General features: G+C 36.7%; 3 protein-coding genes across 3 annotated transcripts; all 3 read right to left on the reverse strand.

The window, feature by feature from the left end:
* Positions 1 to 2,483: 2,483 nt before the first annotated feature.
* LOC146903701 (anaphase-promoting complex subunit 11-like) lies at positions 2,484 to 5,097 on the reverse strand. Its single transcript, XM_085725226.1, has 4 exons — positions 5,092 to 5,097; positions 4,757 to 4,983; positions 4,468 to 4,586; positions 2,484 to 2,851 (listed from the first exon to the last, which is right to left on the reverse strand). The coding sequence occupies exons 1-4, from the start codon at positions 5,095 to 5,097 to the stop codon at positions 2,736 to 2,738; spliced, it is 468 nt and encodes a 155-aa protein (XP_085581352.1). The 3' UTR covers positions 2,484 to 2,735.
* A 3,489-nt stretch (positions 5,098 to 8,586) lies between these two features.
* On the reverse strand, positions 8,587 to 10,053 carry LOC146903702 (uncharacterized). The gene is made up of 3 exons (XM_085724797.1): positions 9,864 to 10,053; positions 9,085 to 9,662; positions 8,587 to 8,970 (listed from the first exon to the last, which is right to left on the reverse strand). The coding sequence occupies exons 1-3, from the start codon at positions 9,913 to 9,915 to the stop codon at positions 8,854 to 8,856; spliced, it is 747 nt and encodes a 248-aa protein (XP_085580923.1). The 5' UTR covers positions 9,916 to 10,053; the 3' UTR covers positions 8,587 to 8,853.
* Positions 10,054 to 11,115: 1,062 nt separating this feature from the next.
* Positions 11,116 to 11,517, reverse strand: LOC146903703 (uncharacterized). Its single transcript, XM_085725231.1, has one exon. The coding sequence runs from the start codon at positions 11,515 to 11,517 to the stop codon at positions 11,116 to 11,118; it is 402 nt and encodes a 133-aa protein (XP_085581357.1).
* Between the last annotated feature and the right edge of the window lie 12,484 nt (positions 11,518 to 24,001).

Genomic DNA, 24,001 nt, shown 5'->3' on the forward strand with positions numbered 1-24,001 from the left:
GTTAGGTTAGGTTAACAATAGGGTAATATTGTAAAATGAAGTTTATTCAAATTCAGTTTTAAACATGTTAATTTTACAAAACAAGTTTTTTTCTTAATCACTGCGTCAAACACACACCTCAGAGGAATTAGCTTTATTTTTAATGATTATTTGGAGGAATAAATTAGTTAGGAATTTAATTAGTATACAACTATTTTACACATGTATGTGTTACCAAATCACATCATTGGATGCATATGTAAAATAGTTGTACACTTGCAAGTTAGTGCCACATTTTTCTGCATCATGAAAGGAACGGTGATAAATATAATTTGGACTAATTTTGCAAACATAAATGTTAACTTGAGGTGCATGAAATTAATGTCGAGTATTTATGTATCACATTCATCTTCATCAAAGCTAAGAGCCTACCTTTTACCATGATACATTCTTGTTCCTGGTTCGAAAAAACGGCCCAATCTTGTTAATCAGTCCTAACAAATCTCTAACTATATCTCACAAGTCTCTTCACATGTTACAGGATGACTAAATGTGACATGCATTCAGGATCCGTTGTTCTACATCTAATTCGATCCTTATAAGCTGGCCGTCGTGGATTATTTTTTGGTGTTCTTATCCTTGTTCTTGGCCAACTTGTTAGCCGGGAAATGCAGTCTTGCCATCAGAGGACGGGGTGCTCGTGTTTTCCTTTCAAATCCTCGCACACCGACAGATCGATATACCCTGTAAAACATTTTTTTTTTAGTAATTTGTTTAAACATGTTTGCTACATGTTCTTTTCTTGTATTGTAGATGATTGTGTGTGTTGCTCTTCTTCCTATCAGAAAAAAATGCTTCTTCATCATATGTTTTATTAAGAATTACCCAAAAAGAAAGAAATAATTGTTTTAGTAAACCTGTTTAAACAAAGTGACACCAATGACCATATTACAATTGTCTCATATGAAATTCGAACTATGTCCCTTTAGGTTACAAAATCAATCACAGAAGACAATATGGGAACTAAATCTTACCTCTACAGAAGCACTGTTGAACTTCTTGTGTTGATAAACCTACTTAACAAAAAGCTCATATTCAACTTACTTGTTTGTGATATACTATAATAGTTTAACTTTTAAGTGTTTACCTATGAATACGATTGGTATGGAGGTTCCAAAATGCATTGTTCTCCTACAAGGTTCCATATCCAACTTTTGGAAACACTAATAGGGTGAAGACTTGATTCATGGTCTGCAAAAACCTACCTCAAATGACATTTATTTTTTAACTTCTTGACTTAGAAACATAAATATATTGAAGGGGGAGAAATTTGATGATATGATCTCACACCACTTTACCTCATTGACTTGAAAATAGGTGCCGTTTTGGCGGAAAATTCCCTCTCATAGATGTTCTCATGGTTAACTTCATATGCCCAGACTCAAGATTCTCTCTAGGGGTTAACAAAAGGCATGGTACTCCTTGTTGGAGAAAATGGGAGCATTACAAATGTTAAAAACCAACAGCTTCTCATTTGAAGATCCCATAACATATCAGATGATAGCATAAAAGGAGAAGGTATAACAATGTCAATAATAATACCATGTCAAAGGTAGATGTAACTGTGTTATATTGGATCAATCTAGATGCATATTGTGAGTCAACTATAGCACAAGGTTGATTATTACCAAATCTGCTGCACAACTAATATCTGTACATTTATCTTTGCATTAATATTTCCAAATTCAACCCTTCCTTTAATTGTACAGATCATAGGCTGGCATTGCTGCATCGGTTACTCAATTATATCCTTCTACCAAATATACAAAAATCACTCTGCTTCTTCTATTATTATATCACCCACCCATTTTCATATATTCAACTTCTTTTTGTACTTTTTCTTCATCCAAATATACAAAACTCACTATTTCCTTAATGAACTTTGACGATTTAAGGTGCATGGAAAAATTCAAAATGGTACAGCTAAGGTGCATGGAAAAATTCAAAATGGTACTGCAACTGAACACACAATAGGTTTGTAACTAGTAAATATCCCGAGATTCATTTCGCAGTAGCAAACCTTCTCTTTTCATGGCCACTTTTTTCTACAAGACAGTTTTTCACCATCTGGGGCTCTACCTTTTCCACCCTTCAAATGAACCATGGAAATTACCAATTTCCATCAAGCATTCTTGGCTAATCCAAATGAGCGAATATGCTTCTAGACATGAGTGTTTAATCCTATTTCCACTCGACAACTAGTAATGAAACTTGTTTTAAACTGCAATTAGAGAAAATCATCTTCCAAAAGTACTTGGTATGACAAAATTCAGAGTCTTGTAGTGGCAAAAACAATACAATTATGAAAGTTGTTCTTGTGGCATTTTTATATCCACGATATAGAGAGAATTTAAAGACTATGCATTTGAATAAATCAACTGTTACTGGGAAAGTAATAGAGGTTTATCGACCAAGTCGTGAAAAGGTTCAAAAGAAATGACAGATAAGCGTAATATGTTGCTAGCATATATTTTTTCATCCTTTGTGGAGAAAACAAACATGCACCAATTTAGAAACTCTAATTTCAATCCCATGGAAACAATGGAGATATTATAATACATCACCTCATTCATAAGCAATACATCCAATAGAAATGATCAAATTACATTGCCCTTAAAAAGATCTTAGTTACTTAATAAGATTAGTCTCTACCCTAGTTTTCCATGAAAAACAAAATTACATTGTCATATGTGCTTTCAACCTTTAAATTGCCATTCCCGACGACACATTGGGCAATGTGCTTGTGAGGTTTGAGAATTCACCCATTTCAAGATACAATGTAAATGAAATGCGTGATTGCATGCACCCCAAACTGCACATAGTGGGAAAAGGAGTTAGAATACTAATACAAACAATTAAAGAATATATTATTTGATATGTCAGGAACTTCATGAACTCAAATCTTGAAACAAACAGAAATACAAATTATCGATGTATTGATGCAATGTTCCGGGGAAAGGAGGAAGACATCAAAGTGGTGACGACTAATTTTCAATGATGAATTCATAGCTCATAAAAGAATTGTCATCTTATTGCTCCCTTGAAAAATTCTCAATCATGCTGCAATTGTTTCGAACTCCTTGAGCATAAAGCTTTATAAATAATTCCCATGAATGTCAGTGATAACACATCTTAGTAACAGTTTAAACTAATGCATAATCATATGTGTATGAAACCACAAATGTTGTTTATAGGTATCCAGGCTTATCTACATTCAGTAAAATTAGAAAGGAGTTGAGTGATTAACTGTCCTGCATGTAAAGAGCTCAAAAGGCAATAAAAGGGGAACTCATTGTGTACAAGGTCAGAAACATACAAAACTTATAAACAATGCAATATTCAATGCACACTACAGTGATTTTTAGTTGAAACCAGTTGGCTGATTGCATGATAGTGTAATGGCACAAAAAGAACAACAAAAACCCATATATTAATGACGTGGTAAATCATTTGATAGTGTAAGCGCATTTTCTCACATAAGAGTCAAGAGGAACAAAATTAGGCCAAAAATGGATGAGATACTTTAAAGGGAATAAATCACCAACATAGTCATCTTAGAGAAGAATCAACATAAATTTCGGTTAGAATGAGTCACTTTTTTATGCCTATTCTGTTAAGAAGAATGTTGTGCATGTGCACCACAAGATTGTGTACTTATTGGTTATGTTGTAGGCCTATATCGACTTGACTGAGACGTGGAACAAAGGCCTGGAATATTGATGAAATTAGTTAATGCTAGCATGTTTCTTTAGTCTTTCTCCTACTACTTTTCTTCAGCTCAGTTCACATTCCCCTGCTTTTTACAGCATCTATTTCATTACACAGTATTTTTCATCTCTTTCTTTGACAATTGCATGATAGTTTCATGGTAACATATATATCACGGTAGTTGGTTGCACGAAACTTTCAATTTCATATAAATTTATCTAAATGTTAAAACAAAGGATTTCATTCAATAAAATAAACAATGGAATTTAACAACACTTCAGGAAATGATTTTGATCTGTGAAGAATGAGATTAAAGAACATATAATGTTAGTGTAAATTTCGATTACACCAATCCAAATGAGAGTTTACTATTTTACCACTTCATAACACTCTTATAAGTCTATTTTGAAATTGTTTGTATAAAGTGAAAAGGGTTAATTCTTATTGGTTGTCAGTGTAAAATTAATTTACGCTCGCAATGCATGTCATTCATAAAGAAACCATTTCAACATATTTCAATGACATTTCAGAATTCAGCACAATAGAAAAGTGGACAAACAGGAACTACTACACACTAGTGAGAATAAATTAAAAGCACAAACAGGTATCAACAAAGCAGTTGAGCTTAACTACTTCTTGAGTAGTATAGAATTCACAATCAATAAAGATTATTAGATGAAGTGATTAACCAAAGACAAATCCCAAGATAATGTAACTTACTGAGTGGACAGTCATCCCCAGGAAGTTTACAATCAGGACAGCATCCATCAAAGGCCATCCTACAAATTCCACATGTTTCATCCTGTGCATCCCAAGTCCATGAAGCAACAACATGCCATCTACATTTGATGAGATAAGAGAATTAGAAAAATTACTAATAAGTTACAACTAATGAATAAATATTAGGTTGATTTCACTAGGCACAACACAGATTTTGAAGATAAAGTGCAACACAACCAGAACCACACCAGCCAAACAACCTGTATAAAGTTAGTTAGAGATAACTTACTCTTTAACACCAGCAGAAATCCAATCCAATAGAGAGAAAACTAAGTCAAGAAAAACACGATTTGAAGCAAAAGCACAAACAGGTTGAATGCAAAAATGAAAAGGATACGCAAGATATTGACTTTCATTTTCTGATAATGAAGTTAGGGTTTGGAACAAAGAAGATTTGAATTGAAAAGGAGAAGGACTAACAGTGTTGACTTCGACGACCCTTTTCCTTTGTCTTGTCTAGTCCCACAAATTCAAACGTATTTATATTTTGGTCAAATACGAAAGGAGTTTAAAATGTAGTATAGTTTTAAAACTAGGAGTGTTTGGAGCGGAAACGTTCTAGACATCCATGACCACTTAGTGACTTTGACATCACATTTTTATATAAAACCTTAAAACATTAGGTATATGAACATATTGTCTTATATATCCAACGTTTGTTTCTATTCAATGTGCGACTTAATTGCTCACACTTAAAACCCAACGATCTCCTCCTCAATTGTGAGTCACCCACGTCAATAGCCTGGTTCACATGAGAATCTCACTCCCTCTCCCCCATCGAACATATTATACAATTATTAGGGAGTTTGAGAGCAACAATGGGATAACCGTTCAAGATAAATAAGAGACATGACACCACATCTCCATCAAAAACCTTAAGGCATTAAGTGTATGTGTACCCTCTCTTATATATTCAACATTTTCTCCATTTATTGTCAATGTGGGACTTAACTCACTTGAAATCCAACAATTTCCCTCTCAAGTGTGAGCCACCCACATCACTAGCTCTATCTACACTAGGATCCTACTCCCACTCCCTCACCAAGCCTAACTAGGTTCTAATACCACTTGTTGGGGAGTCTGGGGAGCGTTGGAATCAACAATAGGCTAAACGTCCAGGACTAAATAAGAGACTTGACACCACATATCGACCCAAAACTTTAATGTAATAGGTGTATTACATTAATGGGCATTGATGATAGTGTTGCAGAGAAATTCATCGCGTTTATGGGGTGGCGTGTGGTTGAAGAAACGACGAGCGTGTTGAACAATGGAAACAGCGTGGTTTCTGCGAGGAGTAGTAAGAGCGAGAGAAGTGGAAGAAGAGATGAATTTGGTGAGAAGGTGAAGATTGTCATGAAGAGAGTTTCGGAGAATGAAAGCGTGGATTTCAAGTAATGTTTTCAAAGTTTTGGTTTTTGATGATTGAAGTATGTTGAAGCATTTTCTTTCTGTATCGCTCCATAGTCTTTGACTCATCATCGACCATTTGAATGACAAGCAGTAAACATGCGCACAGAAAGCGTGGCAAAATAGATTCTAGCCGGGTTGGGTTAACCCGCCATTTTAGATCGGTTGGGCTTAAGTTTCAAGTCTGTCTCTCTAGTTTGACCGTTTAGCTTGCTTAACAAGATAATTTCTCTTTTCTATATGTTTTTACTCATTTCCGTCAAATAGCTGTTTTCAACTTGAGTTAACTCACATAGGTGTATTTTTCAGCGTAGGTTAACTCACGTAGAACGGAAATGAGCAAAAATATATGGGAGAAGAACATTTCTCGCTGCACAAATGGATTGGGTTGATCTGTGGACTCACTGAAAAAGGGTTTCTTTATTTTTAGATTATTTTTTTCCCATCTTCCCTCTTCTCACGTGTTCTATTTTTCCCCTAAAAATATCATTTGTTCCGGTTATATAACTATAACTAAACTCTTTTTTGGTGGTTTTCAGATTAGAAAATCTGAAATTTTCCTATATATAATGCAAAATTAGTTAATTTTCCTCGTTTCAACACTTTTTGTTTTTGCCCTAAAACTTCTCCCAAAATGTGAAACTTTCACATTGTGTGATCCACCGATCCTTGAAGAATTTTTGCTAAAAAAAAAAAATTCACATTTTAAGCCTTTTCAAACATCAACCACAAGGTAAGTTAACATTGATTCGATTTAGTCTGATTTGATTTTTTTTCCTGCACACTGAACCATTTCAGATTATATAATCTGAAATAGTTTCTCAGTTTGGATTATATAATCTGAACTGCTTCAGTATATGTTGTTTTGGTTATTTTGTCGAATTTTGTTAAATTGTATGTATATGTGATTTGGACATTTTCAGATATGGACCGTGTTAAGAACGGCGGAATTTCCATGACTACATCTGTTAGGCGAGAACAGATGCACAAGAATGTAGAGGAAATGGCTTGAGTACATAAGAGTATGCAGAAATGTACTCTTAACCACAAACTATAGACATTGCGTTGGCAAAAATGTATATATTTTATATCTAATCGTTTATGAAGATGATCATATTATTACCATTATTATGCTTTACATAATGTTGCCAATTCTATAATCTTCTCTACTTTTTTAATTTTATTTTACGTATGATATCTCTTCTTCCAAGTAAAACTGAATTAAGCAAAACTCTAAAGAAGGTTGAAGTACTCTTTGGTGTGGCATGAGCAGAGAGGACCGCAGAGTATGACTGAAGGATATGCATTTGATGCTTTGGGTTTGATATTGTTGCATGTGCATGTTTTTATCCATGTGACCTTATTGAGAAGCTTCTGAATTACAATACTCTTGGAAAGTCTGATGCCAATTAAGTATTCTTACGGAAGTTTAATTCACAAAGATGTGTCCGTTGTGCCATAAGTACTCTGGCCATATGTTGGTGGTTTTATGTTTTTTGGTCCTCCTTTTGTAAATTGTTTTCTATCAATTGTTTAGAAGCTATTGTAAGGTGCGGCTTTTTATATTTTGTTTCAACAATGTTGTGAGTGCTAATAGGCTGCCAAAATTAGGATATCTTAATATTTCAACGTAGAAGAATAGTCGCAAAAACAAACTATTTTTTTTTAGATTTATTCTCACAGGTAATTTTTTGTAAGATTAAATGGTGTACTTGGACTGATTTGTGAAACTTGGCTTAATTAAAGTTGATTAAAATTGTACAATCAAAAAAAAAGTTGATTAAAATTGATGACCGAGGATCTTACTGATGGCACATCACAAGTGTTTATGGTGCATATTTATGCACATAAAATCGTGTATTTAGGTGTATTTAAGTAACTTATAAACTTGGCCTATTTGAATTTGATAAAAATTAAACTACTCAGTTGATGAAAGGGATCTTTTTTTTTTGAGGGATGATGAAAGGGGTCTTATTGAATGGAGAAGTATTTATTTTTTAATTTTTTTTTAGGGTAGGGAGGAGAAGTGTTTAATATAAGCTGATAAATTCAAAAGAAAATTTTGTTTTGACAAACAATCAAGAGTAAGTATGGCAGAAGACAAGAAACTGTGTTTCTTTGTCGCGTGTTTCATTCCATTTTCCATATTTTTATTTCGTAGATAAAGTATTTCTATTCATTCAAAGAAAAAGGTATTTCTATTATTATGTTATGTAATCAATTGTTAAAAATTGCACCCAATAAATAATGAGTAAATACCCAAATTCGTCCTTGAATTTGCACGAATCGGCCAAAAACGTCCCCCAATTATTCGAAATGCACGCTTAGTCCCTGAATTTAACAAACGTCAATCAAATTAGTCCCTACGTCCATTTGGGGTGTTAACGGTGATGACGTGGCCGTTAACCTCTCAGATGGGTTGCCATGTCAGATGCCACGTAAGCAGGGACTAAATTGATGTATAATGACAAAAAATTTCAAGGACGAAATTGATTGATTTCAAAAAATATTTTAAAATACAGTCCCTATTAATTTTGAATTGCTATCAAATTGATCCCTGAATTATTTCAAAAAAACGTCAAATAAGACCTTGAATTATATAAACATATTTCCAAGTTGATCCTTGATGCATATATTTGCAGCAAACGAATTAAAAATGACAAAACACACAACTTCATCCATGGAAATATCATTAAATAAGTCATAAACAAGTCATAAGTCATAGAGGATTTTCTTAAATATTACATAGCCAAAAAGAACCCAACTAGAGGGCATAATGTAACCAAAGCAAAATATTCCAAAAAGCGCAATCTAAGCATGCATCAAGCTTCACTTCTTTGGAAAGCCGGGGGTTGGGATAAACTCCATGAACTTAGGTTGACTTGAACCGGATGGACCATAATTTGGATATGGCACTCAAAGAACGCCAGGAGCAGTTGGATGTGATGGTGCAGGACCCCTCACTGGTGTTTGCTTAGGCCTCTCATTTGAAATAACTGGACCTCTAATGCCATACCTCCTTGCAGGAACACCCTGCAACAACAGTTTCAATCATATCAGTCCCTGTTTAATAAAAACTTCAATCAAATTAGTCCCTGAATTTCCACACTTACTAGAAAATCGATCCTTACAATCTAACATTCATACCTGTCTAAGCACTGCTTCATTTCCAGCAACATTTCCAACACTGACATTTTGTGCAACTTGTCCATCATTTCCAGCTACAACATGTCCATGATTTTCTGCAACACCTCCATGTCCATCATTTCCAACTACAACATGTCCAGGATTTTCTGCAACACCTCCATCATTTCCAGCATTATCTGCATTCCCTCCAACATTTTCTTCTTCTGGCTTAGTATCAATCCAGTCTTTTGGTCTCCTAACAACACCTTGCTTATTACATCCTCTTAAGTTATGACCAATCAATCCACACCTTCCACATTGAGTGTCATTGTAAGTCCTCTTCATTTGACTCCCACCAAGAGGTTCCTCATTGCCATCTTTTCTCTTGTTCTTCTTTGGTCTTCCTGCAGCCCTTCTTAGCTTTAGTGGCACAGGTTTTTCATAAGGAGTTGGTTCCCAATATATTTGAGAATTCACTGGTTGGATAAAGTAGTTATAAGTTGCCCTATATGATCCAAGGGTCAACCAAGCATGGCAATGTTCTTCTGGCTTTAAGCCTCTCAGAGCAAGTGTTGAACATGCATGCATACATGGCATTCCTGTGAATACAATCAACAATACAGCCAATGTAAAAGACAACATTTACAACATTTACAACATTCTAAGTATATCAAATATAAACCATCAAAATAAGTCTAAAAATGCAACATTTACATGTTAACTGCCAAAATCTGCAAGTGCAAGTTTGCTTAAACAGATCAACATCCACCTTCACTTTGTAGTTATTTTCTATTTGATACCTTTGCATTGGAGTATCACCACTCCACAGTGGTGTCCAATTGTGACTAGCATTCTTCTCTTTCTCTAGCCTGCTTTGCTGCCAAGGACACAGTGGTCCAGCTCTCCCATCAAGTTTCATCTTGTTTTGACTCATTTTTCTCATTACATAACACCTAACTTCCTCAGCAAAAGTGAGTATTGGTTTCCCTCTATAGTTCAAGATCTTTCCATTGAAAACCTCACAAGCATTGTTCACTATGTTATCTGCCTTGCAATTTTCACTAAAATATGCTTTAGTCCATGCTTCCTTTGGCCATTTATTAAGATACTCCCATGCCTTCTCATTAAGCCTCTTCACCCTCTCCATAATGCGGTTGAATTGAGTGGGAGTTGTTGCCCTTGCACACTCCCATGCCACTCCTCTCAATTCCTTATCCTTCCATTGTTTTGTGAAGTTCCTCCAAAGATGCATCACACAATATCTATGTGGCACCCCTGGCATCACTTCCTGCATGGCTGGAATCAAACCCTGCCAATGTTCACAATTACAAACAAAATTCCCTGAATTATATCACTATCCATCAAAACAGTCCCTACATTATATTATTTACTATCAAAACAGTCCCTAAATTATGTCACTTACTATCAAACCAGTCCCTGAGATTATATTACTTATTATCAAAACAGTCCCTGAGATTACTCTAAACCTATAACAGCTATTACTATACATCAGTATGAACAGGAACGACGTTACCTTATGAAATGACGAAATCTTCTATCAAAACCGATTCTTTTGCAACAATTCCTCGCCGGAGATGATGCTGATGAAGATGATGAACGGTTAGGCGGGAAGGAGAACTGACAGGGATGTTTTTGATGTTCTGGCTGAAATGTGATCATGAAAAAGGTATAGGTATTACAAGGGTAAATTTGGAAAAGCAGGAAAAATTGAATTCAAAAGTACAATTGAAATTTTGTGTGTTTCAATCAAATTGGTCCTTGTACACGTGGCTTCCTTGTAGACACGTATACAAGCCAATAAGCCATGCAGGAAGACAACTCAGCACCACTAACGGAGCAATTGGACGGAAGGACTAATTTGATTGACGTTTGTTAAATTCAGGGACCAAGCGTGCATTTCGAATAATTGGGGGACGTTTTTGGCCGATTCGTGCAAATTCAGGGACGAATTTGGGTATTTACTCAATAAATAATAAATTTGTTGTTTTTGTATACTCTATTGTATATATTTTTTTTTTGAAGGGAAAAGATTTATCTCATTTCATTAGATAATAAATTATAGATACAAGGTGGAATGTCAACAAAAGTTTGGGAGCTAGCTTCTAACAGGGCTGCCTGTGCCAATGCATGAGCCACCCCGTTTGCTTGCCTCCGGCTAAACTCTACCTTAGAGTTGTGAAGATTAAAGTTTAACAGTTGCCTACAATGACTGATAACAGAACCAAAATCAGAAAAGTTACTAACAGTGTTGTTGACAGCATCAACAACCAACTTCGAATCAAGCGAGAAGTCCACATTATGCAGGCCTAACACCATCACCCATTGCAGCGCGTCACACAACCCCAGAGCTTCTCCAATTTCTACTGCACACAAGGGTGAGAATCTTGTAGTACGCGCGAGCACATAGGCCCCTGCCGAATCTCGAATACACATCCCGATTCCAACAGTGTTGAACTCATTCGAGAACGAAGCATCTACGTTACACTTAAATCTGCCTGGGCCAGGTTTCGTCCACCGTTCCTGAATCACGTTTCTCTATCGTAGCTCTAAACGCGTTGTAGTACCAGCCGTGCTTTTGCGTAACTCCTGAGCGAGATTCCAGTCATCTAACATGTGTGTAGCACGCTCATAGACCTGGGCTACAGTCTCTGTTGTCTGCTGCCATAAGCTTAAGTTGCGGCACTTCCAGATGCTCCATAAAATGGATGCGAATGTCGAACACTGGACCGCATTAAGATGTTGCAGAACATGAAAAATTGTCTCTGACGCGGTATCACACTCAATCACAGCTTGTGCCACCGCATTCCTGACATCAGAGGCCTGCCACACTTGTGCTGCTATAGAACAGGTGAATAGAACATGAAAAGAATCTTCAGGAGCCGCACCACATAGCACACAATCAGTTGGACATGTAATTCCTCTACCATTTAACCGCACTCTTGTCGGAAAACAATCACGACACACTCTCCATACTAGATTCTTTACTTTCGGTGGTAACTTCAGTTTCCATATGTCATACCACTGTCCTGGTCGTCGTAGATGTGAATTGTCTTGTAATACCTCGGTATGAATTCTGTATGCACTCCGGACTGAGTACCTCCCATTCCTCTCCCCCTGCCAAACCAACCTGTCCGCTCTAACTTGGGGAAAGAGTGGTGTGTTGAGAATTTGAGTTACAGTAGAGTGGTCGAACAAATAATGCAGCAGAGGTTGTCTCCATGATTTCGATGTCGGATCAATCAATTCACTAACAAAAACAGACCGAAATTGTGCATTCCCTGTATTATGGACAGAAATACATCCACCAGAAGCAAGCCAAGGATGATTCATTAAAGGGATATTGCTACCTGTTCCGATGCTCCACCTTGCTCCTTGTTTCACCAAATCCTTAGCGCTCAGAATACTATGCCATACATAGCTCGGATTGGTACCAATCCTTGCGTCAAAGAAATCTGATTGCGGAAAGTACCTTGACTTGAACAGTCGCGACACTAGGCTATTCCCATCTGTTACAAATTTCCATGCTTGTTTTCCTAGCATTGCAGCGTTGTAGGCGGTGAGATCCTTGAACCCCATGCCACCATGACTTTTATGAACCGACAGTTTCTCCCAAGACATCCAATGAATTCCCCGGTTAGTTCCTCCACCATGTCCCCACCAAAAAGCATTTAACATTTTTTCGATGTCAGCTATCAGAGTTTTTTGCAGGAGGAAAATGCTCATAACATATGTTGGAATGGATTGGAGCACAGACTTAATCATTACCTCACGCCCCGCCTTTGAGAGGCACTTACTGTAACACCCCGTTTTCCCAACGTAAAAATTTCTTAAATATAAATCAGAGTAATTCAACTTTAAACGGAATGCTACACTTCTTAAAAATTCGTAAACTGAATAAATAACAATTTATTTTACAAAATCATTTAACATAAGTAATTCAAAACTTCGCAGCGGAAATTAGTTCATTCAACATAAAAAAGTCTTTGGCACGCAGGCCTTATCAGAAAATCTCATAAGTCTTAGTTCAATATTTATTCATAAAAGTTCATAAACAATACGTAAGGAATAGAGGTAAAGTCAAGTCCCATCCCGTTACGTATCAGAGCACCTAGACACACATGTGAGGAGTCCACTCACGACGCCTCTAGTCTTGATTACCTGCAAGTTACCCATACGAAGAGCAACATTTCCAAGCAGAGGGGTGAGATTTCTCAAAACAAAAATATTAAACATATAAATCATATAAAATACATTCAACAACTTAAACATCTCATAACTCATTAATCATATCTAACAACTTAAACTTCCTTAACTAGTATCATTAATCCTCCTACCTTAGTCATAAACTATCATAACACTAATCATAAACATCTTCATACATCATCAAATATTAATTACAAACATCAACACATATATTAATCACAAACATCAACATCTAACACCAAATATAATCATAAGCATCATCATGTAATTCAAATAAGTATCATTTATCGAAAACAACTTCATAATTAAGTTCATAATATTATCACCATCAATCATAGACAAGCATCATCATCAAAAATATCAACATTAAACCATCAATCATCGAAACATCATCATTAAGTATAAGTTATGACGACTCTTCAATGCAACAACAACTTCAATGACAACTTAGACAACTTCAACAACAACTTAGACAACTTCAACATGCATGTGGTACCACCAGGGCATTAAGCCCCCATCGCTAAGGTCATATTTGAACCTGTCGGGCATTAAGCCCCCATCGCTAAGGTCATAAAAACCTGTCAGGCATTAAGCCCCCATCGCTAAGGTCATCAAGAACCTGTCGGGCATTAAGCCCCCATCGCTGACTATGCAACAACACAATCTTCCTACAGCTTGGACAACAACGTGAACATCTTATACAATTCCATTAAAATGGACAACTTCTTATACAACTCTTATCATCTTAACGTCTTAACATCTTAGCATCTTGACAACATATGGATCACATAAATAATTCATGTCATATCATAATATAACAATATCAAATGATAATAAACAACATCTTAAAACATCATATTCATCAATCATAAACAACTTCATATAAAATCGTATTTAAACATCAACAATAATTTACTATGTATCTTTGTAAACACATAATAAATTATCCACAACATATTTTCATGTCAAACCAAAGCTACTGGAAAGATATCACAAATATCAACAACTTTCATGTTTACAACAAAGATCAATTCAAAACAGAAACATATGAACAAAATGTAAAAACATGAAACAGAGAATGCTGTCACCGTACAATTAGACTAAGACCTCCCTGTAGTATTTCAATCATAACTCAAAGACCAAATATCATTTTCACGTCAAACCAAAGCCACTAGAAAGCTAACAAAATTATCTAAAACTTTCATGTTTACGCCTAAGACCAGTTCTGCACCGATCAATTCCAGTTTTAATATCAAAATTCGGGCAGAATGCAGATTTTCTCTAAGTTTCACCTAATCTCATGGTTCTAACCTCAAAACTACTTCCAATAATCATCATATGGATTATCTAAGGTATGTACACAATTTCTACAACAATTCAACAAGTTTTCATCATCTAATCATCAAATCTCTCTCAAAACCATAATTCTCAAATTCTCACAAACTCTCCCCAACTTGTTAGATGTAATCTAATGATTTAACAACTTAATATTAATGCAAGATAGTCTCACCCTCACCTTAGATTAATTCCTGAATCAGCAGTAGCGTTCTTCTTTCCTAAGGTCTTCTTCTCTTCTCTTCTCTTCTTTCTTGTTCTCCTCTTTTCCAAAAAGCGGTTTAAGGTAAACTCTTTCTAACCTAAGCTTCTATATTTATAATATACTAAAATATTCTTCCCAAATCTATTTAGGCCCAACAACTTATTCTTTTTTCTATTCTAACCCCCAATTCCACTCACACTAATAATCCTCATAATCTTATTTATTTCTAAATTAAATATATCTCTCACAAATAACAAATATATTTCTACACCAAATAACAAATATATCTCTAACAAATAACAAATATATTTCTACACCAAATAACAAATATATCTCTAACAAATAACAAATATATCTCTAACAAATAACAAATATATATTATTCTAGTAAATACCAACATATAACATAACAATATATCACTCATCAAAATAAATCGACTAAATCATAAAAAGACATCTAATCTCAAAACTACCTCCAAATCTACTTACTCTAATAATTCTCGTATTCTAATAAATAATAGAATAATGCCGCATAATAAAATACTAACACCTCATATAAATAAATAAATCACATAAATAGACTCTAACTTAATAAAAATAATTAAATAAAAAGGAGGGCGTTACACTTACTACTCCAGGAATTAATTCGCTGCCAAATTCGATCCTTGATATAACCAAAGGTTGCTTGTTTGCTTCTACCAACCATGGACGGTAACCCCAAATATTTACCTGTCCCAAGAACTGCTTGCACACCAAGAATTTGTGTAAGCGATGTGCGTATTGTTGTGTCAACCGGGGTGCTGTAATAAACTTCTGATTTGGGAAGACTGATGGCCTGGCCGGATGCTGCCTCATATATGGAAAGAATATTTTTGATCGTATGCGCCTCAGAGTCAGCTGCCCTGAAAAACAGAAAACAATCATCAGCGAATAAGAGATGAGAAACCACTGGAGCATTAGTGCATATTCGTACGCCGTGCAAATCCCCCCTCCTCTCTGCTTGTCGAAGAAGTGCAGTCAGTCCTTCTGCACAAAGGATAAAAAGATACGGAGATAATGGATCTCCCTGTCGCAGCCCTCGCCCAGGAATGATCGGCCCGACCAAATTGTTATTGACAAGAACCGAATAATCCACAGTTTCAATACACATCAGTATCCAACGCACCCATTGAGGCGCGAAACCGAGCCTTAACATCACTTCTTTCAAATATACCCAATCAATTCGGTCATACGCGTTGCTAATATCCAATTTCAGAGCAACATTTTTATTAATTTGCCGCCTATCTGTTTTCATGTGATGCACTACTTCACAAGCAACCATTGCATTGTCGAGAATCGACCTGCTAGGTACGAATGCAGATTGACTTTCAGAGATGCACTTATGGAGAATCTTCTTCAATCGATTGGCAAGGACTTTAGCAACAAGTTTATACAGCACGTTACACAATGCAATCGGCCTCCAATCCTTCATGGACCTTTGTTGTTGTCCCTTCGGGATAAGTGCAATATTAGTTGAATTCAAAGATGGGGGAAATTGATTGCCATTTAACCAGCGACAACACTCCTGGAATATATCAGAACTGCATGTGTTCCAAAAGTGATGGTAAAATCCGGGGCTGAACCCATCAGGTCCCGGACACTTATCCGGATGCATCGCGAACATGGCTTCTTTGAATTCAGCAAGTTAAAATGGTTCAGTAAGTTCCAGATTATCAACATCAGTAACAATTGGTTGTAACGCACTAATGACAGGAGAGTAGATACTCTGTTGCCCTTGGAACAACTCCTCAAAATATTCCCGAGCCAACTGGCACATACCTGATTCATCCGTAACTCGGGTTGCATCTGATGCTTCCAAAGCAGTAATACGATTCACCTTTTTACGGCTGTTGCGGAAGCATGAAAGAACTTTGTATTAAGATCACCATCTTGATACCAATGAACATTTGCACGTTGTCTCCAATATTTATCATCTTGTAGCAGCAACTGGTTCATTTGCCTTCTTAACGACGCCAACTGTTCGGGGTCACAAGCTTGATCTTGATTACGACAGTCAGTCAGCGCCTTGCGACATATTGCAATTTCAGCCTTAATCCTGTTACAGTTGTTGCGGCTCCAAATGGTTAAGTCATCTGCACAAGCCTCCAGTCTAGGTATCACTTGAAAAGGAGCATTTTCGTGCCAACTTTTGATCACAACATCTTTGAACCCAGGTTCCATTTGCCAAGCATTTTCATATTTAAATGTCCGTCGCGCGCCACTTCTCACTTGCGGTGATAATCTGATTAAAATAGGATAATGGTCAGACGAAGGAGCCGCCAAATTTTCTAACACCGCCGTGGGGAACATTGTGTGCCACCCATCAGTCGCCAAAGCACGGTCTAATCTCTCCTCTACTGCTCGCGTAGTACCCAGACTTTTGAACCATGTGAAAGGGTGATAAGTGCCAGGAAGTAGTACTTTTAATGTTTATTTATGGCACGTTTGTTACTTGTTTCACAAGTTATCCAGGGAAAAGCCGAGAGAAAAGTGAAATTTTGACCTTTTACGCTTTAGTCATCTTACTCTACCCATTTGTGCAGGAATTGAGTGTCCAAACATCAAGCAAGTGCAAAAACAACAAATTTGGGCAAAGGCCAGCTCGCCATGGCGAGCCAAAGGCGAGCTAAATGGCGAGGACTTCCAGAGAGCACCAGGCCACTTCGCCACTGAGATGGCCATGGCGAGAAATTTCGCCAGGCGAAGTTCTGGCGAGGTAAAAGGCGAAGAAAGGCGGTTTGATCTGATTTTTGGTGACGTGGCAGAATCCCATTGGTGAAGAAAACTGAGCTCGCCATGGCGAGTAATATTCTGCCAGGCGAAATTGGTTTTTGCAGATTTGTATAAAAGCTCATTTTCTCTCATTTCTAATTATTAAGTTAGTTTTTATCTTAGTTTTTCTCATAGTTTTCAGAGGTAGATATTTCTTAGGGAGAAATAAGGTAGATCATATAGAGTGAGAGTGATTTTGGAAGTTGGATCTTTATTTCTTTGTTGAGACATCACAAGTGTAATGAATCCTTCCTTTTCAATCCATCCTTGCAAGGCTTCCATGATGATGTGTAGCTAAATACCCTTTGTTGGGATGTGAGGTACTTGATCTTGCTAAACATGTAATCTTTTGATCTTGCAATATATGATTCTAGCAATTTATATTCAATATTGTTGTTATTCTTGTGTTAATGCTTTCAATAAGATTCAAGATGATTTGGACACAAACTCTTGAATCTAGAGCTAGGGTAGCAACATATCTTAGGTTAACTTCTTTGACAACTTTGTTAATCTTGTGATAATCACCTTAATCAAGAGTTTAATGCTTTCGGATGCTTAATCAGGCTGGACACGGTCGATTAAGTTATCCGATCGACTTTGTTATCGTTTAAGGGATTTGGACACGAATGTTTAAACGATAACTTAGAAATAATTATATCACTTTGGACACGAAGGATAGTTTAGAATTGATTGTGATAATGTTGTTTATAAAGCTAGAATTCGTATGGATCATTAGGTTACGTGTGACGCTTGGTTAAGGAACGCTACTCCTAACAAGTTTCAATCCTTATTTATCTCAACTTTTACTTTTTGCAATTAGTTTAGCTAGTTACATTTCAATTCAAACAAACAAGTACTCTTAATACTTTGAATGATAATCGATGTTAAACTGTCATTGATAACGCACTATTCCCTGTGGAGACGATACACAAATACTTATCTTGTTTGATGCAAAATAAACAACTTCATCAAAATGGCGCCGTTGCCGGGGAATGGTGTTTAGTTATCATAGATAGTACTATTGATTTATCGCTTTAAGTATTTGTATATAATCCGTAAATAGTTTTCTTTATTTGATAGTTGTTTGTACTTACCCCTTGTTGATAAACATAGAAAAGTTTCTTGTTAGTTGTTTCCGTTTTAGGATCACCACCTAGCCAAAATCATGGCTGATCATGGTTACTTCAACTTCTATACTCCACCCGAGTATGAATCCTATCCACAGTATCAGCAACAGTCTTATGAAGATGAAAGATATTCGGTGATTGAAAATACTTTGAACATCTTCATGCAACAATCCATGATAAACATGCAAGATACCAACCAAAGATTGAAGACTTTATCACTTCAAATTGGGTTGATTCAAGCACAAATCATGGATAACCAAGCCAACAATCAATCCACTCTTGGAGAACAAGAAAATAATCCAAACATGTTTGAGAGAGTCGGAGAGATTGTTGAAGAAGTTGTTGTTCAAAATGAGGTAGTTACAATTGTTGATATTGAAGAAGCAACGGTGGTTGAGAAAAAGGAACGGTTACTAATCAAGGAAGATTTAATGGTAACAAGAGGGAAGAAGATGAACAAGGTAGAAATCGATCGAGTCATTGATGAAATTAACGCCTTGTTCAAACCAAAGCTAGGGAGGTCATGGACTCCAAATCTTTTGTTTCTAAAGTTCATGGAATTCCTCCCAAAGCGTAGGGTTTCAAAGCATGATGTGCTATCCGTTTCATTTTGGCCACCCTAACGAAAAAGGCGTCGAGCTAACGACGTTAAACAAGCGCTAGTTGGGAGGCAACCCAATTTTGTAAGTCCATTTATTGTTTTATTGCATAAATAAGTTTAGAGTCATATGCATAACAAAGCTAATCCAAAGCAGAAGCAACTTAAAAATTTTGGTCTAAAAATGTCATTTTCGCCAGGCCAAGAATATTTCGCCTGGCGAAATTTACAGGTCATTTGACCTGCTTACCAGAAATCTCGCCATGGCGAGATCATCCTCCGCCTGGCGAAATTGCCAAAATGGCAGTTACGTTTTCCCATGCCACTAACTCACCATAACTCCTCCCAACCACCCATTAACCCTCATTATCTCAAAAATTTCGGTTTCTTTTTCCTCTCTCTCCACTAACCCATTTTCCTCTCTTCCAAACCCTAAACTTACAAAGAAATTGTCCACACAAATTCCATTCAAGTAATATCAAGTCAAGCTTTCAATTTTGCATCAAATCTGCATTTGATTTACTCTGAACAACAGGTTTGTGATTCATTTGTTTCATTGCTTATTGTAAATTGCATGTTCTAGAACAAACCCTAGGTTAGAAGACAAGAACAATGTTGATTCTCTCTTATTGTAGTTTTTAATCCTTAAGTAACAGAGATGAACGAAAATCAAAGTAATATCTGTGTTCATTTCATACTCAAATCACAACTTTGAATCTTTAACCCTAGTGTTGTAAATTTTCGCATAAAAAGGGTTGTTGTGACAAAACTTTGATTTAATTCATCTCTTAGTCATGATTAGGGTCGAAAATTGTTGATTTAAGTTAGAACAATCATGCAATAGGAAGAAACAAGGGAGAGCTGTTGATTTTTTTTGAGAAATAGGTTGAATTTCAAAATCTGGGTACGCTCGCCATTCATCTCGCCATGGCGAGGTGTTCTTAAAAAACCCAGAAAATTTTAACCAATTTCGCCATGGCGAGCTCAGCCTTCGCCTGGCGAAATTCACTGGACCCAGAATTTTTTTTATTCTGCTTTGACTGTAATTCTTTCTAATCTTTTGTTCTGTGAATTGTATGGGTTTCCTGGTTGTGTTTTCTTACAGGTATGGCTCCTAAAAATTCTCAAAAGGCATCATCTTCCGCTAAGGGAAAAAGGAAACAATCTGAAACTGTTGAAGCTTCAAGGCCATATGATGAGCACAGGTTCTTTAGTGCTGACCATCAGGAAAGGTTTCAGGAACTCTGCAGCCGAAAGATTTGGCATGACAAGCAGTTCCAAATCTCAGCTCAAGGGAAATACAAAGTGTTGGCTGCCATCATTCAGAGGAGAAAATGGGAGAAACTGGTTGCCCCACACCCTCAACTCAACACTGACATTGTGCGTGAGTTCTATGCAAACGCCATGCCTCTAGAAGGAGAGGGTTTTAGCTTTACAACCATGGTAAGGGGCATGGTGATCACCTTTGATCGCGAAGGTATCAATGATTACCTTGGGAAACCGTACAAACTTAAGACCCCAGATGAACTGTGTCCCTTCCACCTCCAACAAAACAAAGGGGATTGGGATCACTCAGCCATTCAAGAAACAATTCTACAACCGGGGAAGGGGTATGAGAAGAGTGTGACTGGGAGGGATACCGTAAAGAAGTGTAACATGACCCCCATTGCTCAAACCCTCTTGAAACTGATCTTGTTCAATGTCAAACCCAAAAGTCACCTCTCTACTTGCACCATAGATATCCCACCCCTCTTGTACTACATTCTCACCGATCAACCGGTCGACATTGCCCGCATCATTGCTGAAGAACTTAAAGATGTTGCTTTAAGCAACAAGGATAGGGTCCCTTTAGCCTTTCCTGGATTGATAATGGGGTTGATCATTAGCCTCCGCATTAAAATCCCTAGCCATGTCCATGAGGAGCTGCAGAATCCAATCACTGATGCTATCATTGCAAGGCACAGTGACAAAGAGAAAAAGGGTAAGAAAGGTACCGGAGCTTCCTCATCGCACCAACCTCAAGCTCCAACTTCAGCTGATGATTTCTCACACATGGACCCAGCTCAGAGGCAGTGTTTTACTTACACTTGGGACTACCTGGATGCAAACAAGCGGGCTATGACATCATTGCATGACTCTATGTACCGGATGCAGCTACATACCGGTTACCCACAGGTAGCAGACCATCAGGTTCCTTTTCCAGAGGCTTTTCAGGCTTATTGTGCTTGGCCTGGGGACATGCCATTTGTCTATGGAGGGGGTGGTTCTTCAGATATGCATATTGATGATCCAGCTGATGATGATCAGGGTGGGGCAGATTTACATGATCCGGATGCGGTGGTGAGTGCAACAAATTCTAGTGAAGACACTCAGAGTTACGAAGAGGAGGAGTTTTAGGGAGCAGAACTTGAAAGCACATCTGAATTGAGAACATTTGAAGATGCTTTCAGTCAATTCCTTATTTCTAGAACTCATCTTTTATTGCTTTTTGTTAATTACTCTTTGAACTATTTGCTTCTGTTGATGTTTACTTTGTTATGTATGACTTTAGTACTTTGGGATATTTTGAATTATGTATTGTTCCATACTATGGGATTATGTATTGTGTTATTGTTTTAGACAATGTGTTTAATTACGGGTTGTTAGTATTGTTTTAGTAACGTATTGTGTTATTTTATTTTTGTGAATGTATTTCATTTTGAGCTATTTTTAACAATTTGTGGAAGTTTATTTTGGTTATTACTATTGCTTGTTTGAAAGAAATTGAAAAAATGCTCAAAACTTCAAATTGCAATGTGCTTGAAAGATAGCCAAAGTGAGCATATCTCAGATGATTGATAATGATTCATTGTTGTGATTAAAGCGCATAGCCAAGGTACAAGTTTCCGGTTTTTCTAGATTTTTACTTGAATGTGAAACAGGTACTTTGCACAAATTTCACGTAATTTAGTTCTTTACAATAATTTATTTGTTTGTGAACCATGTAGTACTAGCCTAAAGTGAGGAAACCTCAAATGTTTGTACATATGCAAGGAGACCGGTTTTCATTGTTTAACTCGGTTGTTTTATGTTAAATCCAATAATTGTTTTAAATTGTGTGAAGGCATGGAAGTGATCAAGGCACATTTTTGTTATTGAGTGAAACGTACTTGACCACAAATAGCCAACCTTGTGAGAAGAGCGAGTACTTGCTAACCCATTTGAGCCAAATGAATCAGAGTCATCAATTATGAACTGTCAATTCATAAGCACAATGCTTGATGAAGTTGCCTTTAAATTTTTCAAAATTCAGTTCATCTTTGACGCACTTTAGGACTCTGATATGTTTTTAATTGTTGAACCCTAAAATTTCAATGTTATTTGTCCCTTTTGCCTTAGAGTAGAGGAACATTCAATTAGGGTATTTGTTGATTCAAGTTGGGGAGAGAAGGTAGATGTAAATCTTATGTCAAGTACTATGGTGTAAATTTATCTTTGATCAAGACAACATGTTGTTGTAAATACAAAAAGGAAAGAAAAGCAATGTGTACATGAAAAGAAAAAGAGAAAGAGAAAAAGAAAGAAAAATCCAAAAAGAAAATAAGTTGTCAAGATCAAAGTGCTTCATGTTTAAGCACCAAGGGTTTGTAATGATTGGTAGGAAAGATTGTGAATTTTAATGGTTGATACAAGGAATGTTCCTCTTTGATAGGCTTTTTGATTTCAATTGCCCCACATATGACATTTCTTTTGTAGCCAAGCCAAGTTATAACCCTCAAAGACCTTTTGATCCATGTTTTTATGCCTTTTGAAACGATTTTTGGATGGACACATAACCTGATTGGAATGTTAGCTTGATTGCCGGATGTGTGTTCATAACCCTCATTCACTTGATTTCAATTGTTTATCTACTTTCATAGAAGTGTGTTAGGAGTGGTTCGTAAATAAATATATTATTGTTTTGAACTATTTGACATGTACTTTGTGTTTAGAACTCATTTCACATTTGCAGTGGATTGCCAGATAAGTCGGAAGCTTCAGACTTGCCCGCGCATATTTGTCAAATCATTCACCTGTAAAAGCTTTCAAAGTCTTTCTTACTTGTGTCTTGGCGTAGCTTGTTATGTTTTTGATATTTTGTTTGAGGACAAACAAAGAGTTAAGTTGGGGAGAGTTTGATAAGTGCCAGGAAGTAGTACTTTTAATGTTTATTTATGGCACGTTTGTTACTTGTTTCACAAGTTATCCAGGGAAAAGCCGAGAGAAAAGTGAAATTTTGACCTTTTACGCTTTAGTCATCTTACTCTACCCATTTGTGCAGGAATTGAGTGTCCAAACATCAAGCAAGTGCAAAAACAACAAATTTGGGCAAAGGCCAGCTCGCCATGGCAAGCCAAAGGCGAGCTAAATGGCGAGGACTTCCAGAGAGCACCAGGCCACTTCGCCACTGAGATGGCCATGGCGAGAAATTTCGCCAGGCGAAGTTCTGGCGAGGTAAAAGGCGAAGAAAGGCGGTTTGATCTGATTTTTGGTGACGTGGCAGAATCCCATTGGTGAAGAAAACTGAGCTCGCCATGGCGAGTAATATTCTGCCAGGCGAAATTGGTTTTTGCAGATTTGTATAAAAGCTCATTTTCTCTCATTTCTAATTATTAAGTTA

Source organism: Medicago sativa, chromosome 7, assembly GCF_051527215.1.
Source record: "Medicago sativa cultivar Bolivia chromosome 7, Bolivia_mono, whole genome shotgun sequence".
Classification (NCBI taxonomy): domain Eukaryota; kingdom Viridiplantae; phylum Streptophyta; class Magnoliopsida; order Fabales; family Fabaceae; genus Medicago; species Medicago sativa.

Bases quoted from the DNA above. Each gene is read 5' to 3' on its own strand.
- LOC146903701 (XM_085725226.1), bottom strand. The intron at 4,587-4,756 runs GTAAGTTATCTC...CATCAAATGTAG, and splicing joins ATTTCTGCTGGTGTTAAAGA to ATGGCATGTTGTTGCTTCAT. The intron at 2,852-4,467 runs GTAAGTTACATT...CACTATGTGCAG, and splicing joins TGGGGATGACTGTCCACTCA to TTTGGGGTGCATGCAATCAC.
- LOC146903702 (XM_085724797.1), bottom strand. From the start codon at position 9,915: ATGCTAGTCACAATTGGACACCACTGTGGAGTGGTGATACTCCAATGC. The intron at 9,663-9,863 runs GTATCAAATAGA...TTGTATTCACAG, and splicing joins GGTGATACTCCAATGCAAAG to GAATGCCATGTATGCATGCA. The intron at 8,971-9,084 runs GTATGAATGTTA...CTGTTGTTGCAG, and splicing joins ATGAAGCAGTGCTTAGACAG to GGTGTTCCTGCAAGGAGGTA.
- LOC146903703 (XM_085725231.1), bottom strand. From the start codon at position 11,517: ATGTGTATTCGAGATTCGGCAGGGGCCTATGTGCTCGCGCGTACTACA.